The sequence below is a fragment of the Pteropus medius genome, unplaced genomic scaffold, assembly GCF_902729225.1.
Source record: "Pteropus medius unplaced genomic scaffold, Ma_sr-lr_union100, whole genome shotgun sequence".
NCBI lineage: Eukaryota > Metazoa > Chordata > Mammalia > Chiroptera > Pteropodidae > Pteropus > Pteropus medius.
In genome coordinates, this window is record NW_024350926.1 from 8,454,459 (window position 1) to 8,461,861 (window position 7,403).

The following is a 7,403-nucleotide window of genomic DNA, read 5'->3' on the forward strand; positions in this document are numbered from 1 at the left end:
CTTACAATGTAGAATAAAGCAATAAAGGGGTGTGTGTGTGTGTGTGTGTGCGCGCGCATGTGTGTGTAGAGATGGAAGAAAAGAATTGGTAGCTTTGCGGAGAGGTATTAAAGGTAGACTATTAGTATGTTTGACAATGAATATGAAGGTATTATATGAAGAAATATCATTGATAAGTTTTCTCTCTCCTCTGTCCTTCCTGTCTCTTTCTCCCTCTAATACGTGTGTGTGTGTGTGTGTGTGTGTGTGTGTGTGTGTGTGTGTGTTTGGCTGCCAACAGAAAAATAAATAAATAAACATTTGGGTTGAAAAGAAAAGATAACTGTCTAAACCTTTTAAATAGAGCACTTTGGTTAAAATTAACTAAATTAATTTTTAAATCCAATTGGGTTTTTTTCTGAAGTATAAATCAAGGAGCCTATAAAATGGGTATAAAAATCACATTTTGAAATTTTTTGTATTAAGAATGTTTCCCATTTCAATATTTATATCACTAATGCCCTATAGTACTAGAAAACATTCTAAAGCCATGTGCGAAATAAACTTGAAGGGTTCATCTTTGCAGTGCAAAGGTCAAGCCAAGAGCCTGAGACAAAGTTCCTCGTGATTTGATTCTGACATAACTGTTTCCGACCTCCTCTCTTAATGATGTTTATGTATATCTACTTGTTGTTTTTTCAGATTTGCCATGTTTTTAATATTCTAGGACTGAAAAACGTAATATAGGGTTGCACATTGAAGAATTTACCTAATAGTTGGTATCTTGACCACCTTTTGGATCATGCATTTAAATAGTTCTAAACTCAGTAACTCCAGTGCTCCAGCAATCAGGTGATGCCATTAAAGGCCTTCCACAGGGAAGAACCCCTTACGGTGGGTTTCGTTTACCAATACCTGACAACCTAGATTTCTGGAGGGCTTTAGTTTAAAAACATATTTCTGTATGAAAAGAACACTATTTAACTATAAGGGTAGCAACGCTGTTATTTGTCATGAAGTTGACAAAAAGCAGTCGACGAAAAGTTATCTGTAACTCTCGAGAGGACATTTATTCCCTAATTCCTAGATGATTAACAAGGATGAAGCTGTACCGTGCACTGCCTCCTGTCAGGATGGTAAACTAACAACACAATAGAACCGAAGCAAGTTATGGGGGTGATAGAGGAACACCTTTTTCTTGGCTCCACAAAGGGTTGAGGGCCTAATTATTTTTAAGTATAATCCAACCAACCTCTTCTTATGCTTAGCTGCACTGAGTGACACTATTTGTGATGCCCGGTGTGCTGAAACTGAGCAGGTTGCTGTCAGTTTAAAAATGGCTATAATAAAAGTGACCATGAAGATGGATCTTGTGATTTTGCGTTTCTAATCAGTCATCTGTGAAGAACACTTTTGCTTTGATTCAGCAGACTGATGACAGCCGTGATTGATAGTGCACACGGCTGAAAAAAGGTTATTAACTGTCTTCCTATTAAGCTCAATGTATTACCCCTCTAGGTGCATCTCATACTTTAAGGTAAAGTACTTACTCAGGTAAAGTCAAGAATGAAGTTTATGGAGATAGTGTCCATCCTGCTGAAAACGAGCAAGGCATCCTTACAGTGGTTTACTTTTCTTTCTTCCTTTTTTTTTTAATTTAGCCTTTAAACTACATTTAATTCCAGCGTCTGATTCATTAGCTTAAAAAGAAAACTGTCCTGCTAATGGCAACCTTACTAACAACACCAAATGTATAGAAAATAGCTTTAAACGTAAAGATTCGAAGGCAGAACTAATTAGCAACATGTGTGTGGTATGTACACAAATCTTTATTTAAACAGAAGGTCATATGTTATATAATCTTTGGGTATTTTTAAGGGTAGACGCTAAAGTTGATTTATGATGAGAAAGAACAATCTGTATAGCATATACAAAAATTGTTTTAATTTTCCATCATTCATACATGGCAAGCTTATGATAAAGAATAAACAGCAATTTCTAAGAAACTGAAAGGATCTACTAGAGTATCTAGATATTTGTTTTTGTTTAAATGTGATGCACTAATTTATTAACTCATTTTATTTTTTTAAATTAGAAATATGACACATAGATGAACATTTGAACGACAGTTTCTTTGGCTAGCATACAGACACACATCCCTTCACAAATAGTGTTATAGATCCTAAGGTATTTAAAGTTTTCCAGTAATCGAGGTTATATCATTAAATGAAATAATAAAATGATAAATGTTATCACGTTTCCTGTGTTCATGTATTCTTACTGAAGCCAAAATGTACTAAAAGATTTTTATACATTTCAATGAACTTTTCTTTAAAAACATCACGAATTTACAAGTTTGGTTCTGGGAGATAGATTATGCATTTTAATTTAAAATTATAGTATTATGTTTCTTCTTCCATTTCCCTCTGTAAACACTCAGTACATGTCCAATGTAATATCGATTAGACAAAAATATTTAAGGATATCAGTAATTTGGCACTGAGGTAACCATTTAAACCATAACCAAATTTCAGCTCTGCGTGTTTGGCGGTTCATCACTGAACTCTGCAGAGTGGCACAGAATAAGGAAATGTTAGCAGAATGTTATTAGAGTTTCAGTGCGGGGAAAATCACATTATGACCAAAAATTTTCTCTAGTATATCATGCCCTGTTCTCCAGTGTCAGTTATTTTACCCGTTTTTGGTCTGTAATAAATTCTATTTTGAAAATGTACTATTTTAATATTAGGATCCATCAACAATGAAATATAGAGAAAGCAAGGAAATGAATTTCAAGATTTCATTGAATTTCTCTTTGGAGCCACAAAAATTGGCTCTCTATCCTGCTCTGCTTAATATTGCAATCCCTGTTTAAGAAACCTTTCCAGCACTCTAGTATTTTATGCATGCCAAGTATAATTTAAATTCATACTGAAAGCCTCTTCATAAAAAAAATGTTAGATCAATATGAAAATTGTTTATTTAGTGAATCGTGTTTATGTGGAGTGGACTTAAGGGTAGATTTTTGAAATCCTACGATGTTTCTTCAATGAGACACATTAACTTCCTTATTAAATAGATTTCTCTTTCTGTCCCATGCAACTTCGAGAGACCAACTTGCATTTCGAAATTTAGAAATCGTCCATGAGATAAACGATAGAGAGGGATATATGGTCAATGACAGCATTCTATGTACTTGGACGAATATTCGTCAAAGGTTTGTTTCATCATGAGATTATAAGCTAATAATAAATGATATGGTTTGTTTCTCAAAAACATTGTTTGCTTTTAAAAGCACAAAAGAAACAATGCGGTTTCGCTCTACATCGCGGTAATGAATAAGATGGCTCTGAACTCTTAGTGCAAGTCCTGTCTTCCATCTGCCTCCTTGGGAGTTTCTCAAAGAAAATGAGAAAATACAAAGGCCTAGTAGGCCCGAGAGGAAAGCACCAATTTTGTAGTCACCCATTTTCTAGTCTCTGCTGTTCCTTCTCTTCAGAGGATCAAGACCTAGGACACGCGTGACACACAGCACACTTTTTATGAAAGAACAAGGCAGAGGAGGTTTCAGGTGAAGTTTAGGTCAGTTCCAACGCAATTAGCATGGCTGAAATGGACGTTGAGCCACAGTTTGTGCAGAATGCAACACCGGCGGACACAAAGTTAAACATGCAAGGAACGTAAGTAACCCTTTTGGAACTCCAGAACAGAATGTCGCATTAATTTTGTTCAAGCTGGTGATGGACCTGGCGAAGAAAAACCCACGCCTTCGCGCAAAACCCAGAAATGTGTTTCTGAGGCTCTTGTGACTTGGTCTCATCCACTGCTGGGGCACGAAGCATGTTTAATTTACAGTGTCTAGGGCTTCTGTGACTTTTAGCTTGAACCTCCCTTCTGCAGCTCTTCCAACCCTATGTGCATCTCTGCCCCTCGTCCTCCTCCAGACCTGCTAGGGGACTTGGGGTAGGGGCCTGAGCCGGGCGGTGCACGTCTGTGGCCAGACCCAGGCCGCGGAGGCTGACAGCTGCTGTCCACTCGCAGGCGGTGTACCTGAGCGCAGTGGCCACTCCGCTTTTCTGCGCAGCCCACTCCCGCCTGCAGCATTGCCGCTGTCACGCCAGCCGGTGATTTGATAGGTTTGTCGGGTTGCCATGGTGTTGACTTCTTGCCTCCCAGGAGCTGCCCAATGAGTGGAGGCCTGGGATTAAAGCGGGAAGAGGCAGTGGCCACAGCAAATTTCCGCGGCAGCTGCAGCAGCGAGAAACAAGAGGCCAGAGGACGAGGTCTTTGGACTGCGCTCCCCTCCCGCGGCCGGGGCCGCAGCGAGGGAAGGGGTGGACGGAGGGACGGGGGGCCACGCTGACCGCCCGAAGCCAGAGGACGCGAGTGAGGGGGTGACCCCCGCCCAGGAGTAACTCCTAAGCGACCTGCAAGCTCTGAGAGGAGAAATCTTTCAGAATTCGTTGTCATGCACACACGACATTGCCGGGGCGGTGGTGGGCCTGGGAAGGAAGGGTGTTCAAAGGGACGTGAGTAGGTGACGGATACACTGCCCCCCCCCCTCCCCACGCCCTCCAGCCTCCACTGGGCCAACGAAGTAATTTGGCAAATGAGGAGGCGCTGCTCGGAGAACTTTGAATCCTGGAAACTAACTTAGTCGGGAAGAGAAAGTGCCATGAGACGGCGCGTGTCCGGGGGCCCCCGGAGCCTGGGAGGCGGGGGGCGGGGGACGGAGGGAAGGGACAGGCCGCTTCTGTTACGAATTAGTAGGTAGGTGAAGGTTACGCAGAGAAGAAAAGGGAAAGGAAAGCTGTTAAAAGAATAGAGGAAGCCCCCCTGGGAGCGGGACTCGCAACCCGCCCCCCTCGCGCCCCAAAGCGAGGGAAGCGGGAGCAGGGACCAGCGCGCGCTGGCGCGGCGAGAACTCTCTGGAATGTCTGGCGGAGAGGGGAGAGGTGCGAGGGGAAGACGACCCGGCGCTAGAGCAGGGGGCCCTGGGGGAGGGGCCGGGGCGACGCGGTCGGCGGTTCCCCGAAAGGCGCCGGCGACCGCGCGGAGCGAGACTCCGCGCGCGGCCAAACAAGTCCAGAAGTTGGACCTGCCGCGGGGTGGCGGGAGCGACGAGGGGACGCCGAGTCGGTGGGGAACGAGAGGGAGCAAGGTGTGTGCCGCCACGGGGCGCCGGGAAGGCGCCCTCAGGCCCCTGGAAGGAGCCACCGCTGGGCCCCAGGGCGCCGCGGGCAGCGCCGGGAGCCGGACGCCAGGTGCCGCGCGGCCCGCGCCCGGCGCGGGGCGACGCGGGGACTTCGCTGGCGAGGAGACCGGCGGCTGGCTCAGCCTGCCGGATCCACCGCGAGCCCCAGACACACGCCTCGCTAACTTACTTTACAGCCACTTCCATCGATTTTAACAAATAAACATAATGCCCGTTACGGCAACACGGTCTCTCGCTGCAGCTGGAATGCCACGAGCTCTGAGGGCTGCGTTTCTCGGGACCGTTTCTATCTCCAAATAAATTGTTTTCCTTCCCTTAAAAGATCAGACGTGTGATCACATTCAGCTTCGGGGGGAGTCTAGTCCTCCCCCCAGCCCTTATAATTCGGGAAGCACCTTTAGAATAAGTAGCAGACAGGTTGACACAGAAGTTTGTAACCCTGACATTTACATACTAATTTTTGCTGATAAGGAGTAACTCAATTTGGAGAGGGGACGCGGCAAAGAAGTGGACTCGTTTGCAGCTGCAGGGAAATTAACACCAGTCCGACAGTCACACCTAAACTAACCCCCTTGCGTGGTCTCTAAGAAACAGTTCTCTTAAAAATAGAGAAAGTATTTATTTTAAAGGCGCCCCCCTTCAAGAGCGGTTTCTGCTCAAGGTTCTTCCATACATGTCAAAGGGTTGTTGAATTATTCATTATTGTAATTACTATCATCATTGTCATTATCCCTTTCCATGTGGAAATAATTTTATTATCGTAATTTGATATCTGAAGAATTTCCTGTTAGTCGTTTGATAATCATTTTTTTCTGTCGAAAAGAAAAGTTTTGTTTATAAATGAGATAGAGAAAATGTTTTAAATGCTTTGATGTTTGCTATAGATTTCCGTTTATCTAATCGATCGGAATGCCAATAAAATCGATTAAAGGTTTAGTGTTTTACAAACAACCATTTTGTGCTTTTTGATTTTACGTTCAGAATGATTTTAATAAAGCTAATGCTTCCCTTGAACATTCTCTCCTTAAAAGACCAAAACCTTTATCGTCTTACCTTTTATTATTAAAAATTGCCACTTAAAGTTCTAATAAAAAATATCATCTATAAGCAATAGCCGCAGTGGTTTAAATTTCATTCTCTTGTTGCTCGAGGTATTTAAATAAAGCCCTTTAAAATCTTGGTGAATTATATGTGATCATCCAGTGATTGCGGAATATTAAATTAAACTTAGATAAATCCGCATTGAAGGAGGCAGCACCCAATCCTGAATTTATCTCCCATTTTCTCTAACAGCATCATCGCGCTCCCCTCTTTGCAATGACAATGTGCCAAATCGGGGCATTTTGAAAACATTTTCCATATGCTTTAACAGGGGACTGATAGACAAAGAAGAAAAGAAGATGATCTTTTTGCTCTGAGGTATACCTTCTTTAACCTTTTCCTCTTAGACTTTCATTGAAAATCATTTTAAAGCAAAAGTTTGAAAATCATGTAATTCTTTTAATTTTTGCTTTCACTTTTTTGTGTGTGTGTGTGCCTATCTTGTAATTTAGTCCTGAAAAGAAGTTTGGGTTGCACTATAATGTAAAGCTATCATTTCTGTACCTTGGCAAACAACATTTGTTTCAAAATCTTTGATTCATTTAGTTTCTGCTAAGCTGCCTTTTGTAATTAAAGATGGATTTAATTATACATTTTATAACTTAGATCAGATAGGCTGTTCGTTTGCTATAAGACTTAATGGTGCTTTTGCGTCTAATATTTAGGGACGTTACATGCAGTGGGGGTGGCTTTTCCTCAACTATAAAGATCTGCAATTTTGTCTTGGAAATGTGAATGTTTGGATGAATTTAATGTCCTGTTTTAAAATAATTCTGGTTGGTGGCTAGAGTGTAGTATATTGTCTAGACAGCATTTCATTGACTCGATATAGATGTTTTGGTTTTTAAAAGTGTCAGCTTTATCTTCTATTCCGTGAAATCCCAGTTATTCTTTCTTTTTCGCCTCCCATCACTTGTCTATCTTTTCTCATCTGCATCGGTGTCTCTTCGAGCTCTTCCCCAGACGGAATACAAAATTTTCATTGGATACTCTTGCTGGAAGTATCTGCTTATATTTGGAGAAGGGTGTCCTCCTCATCCTGGGTTTGGATGGTGTGAATGTGCATTTGTGTGCTGGGGGGCAGTGGGGGGGGCGGTGAGGAGTCCTC

General features: G+C 42.5%; 1 protein-coding gene across 1 annotated transcript in view; it reads right to left on the reverse strand.

Moving 5' to 3' along the window:
- Window positions 1–249: 249 nt before the first annotated feature.
- The window catches only part of LOC120585441 (basic salivary proline-rich protein 1-like), a 14,220-nt gene continuing 7,066 nt past the window's right edge, over window positions 250–7,403 (reverse strand). The window contains exon 3 of the mRNA XM_039841745.1: window positions 250–4,481. Coding sequence (XP_039697679.1) covers window positions 3,856–4,481 — 626 coding nt within the window. The 3' untranslated portion in view covers window positions 250–3,855. The remainder of the gene's footprint in view (window positions 4,482–7,403) is intronic.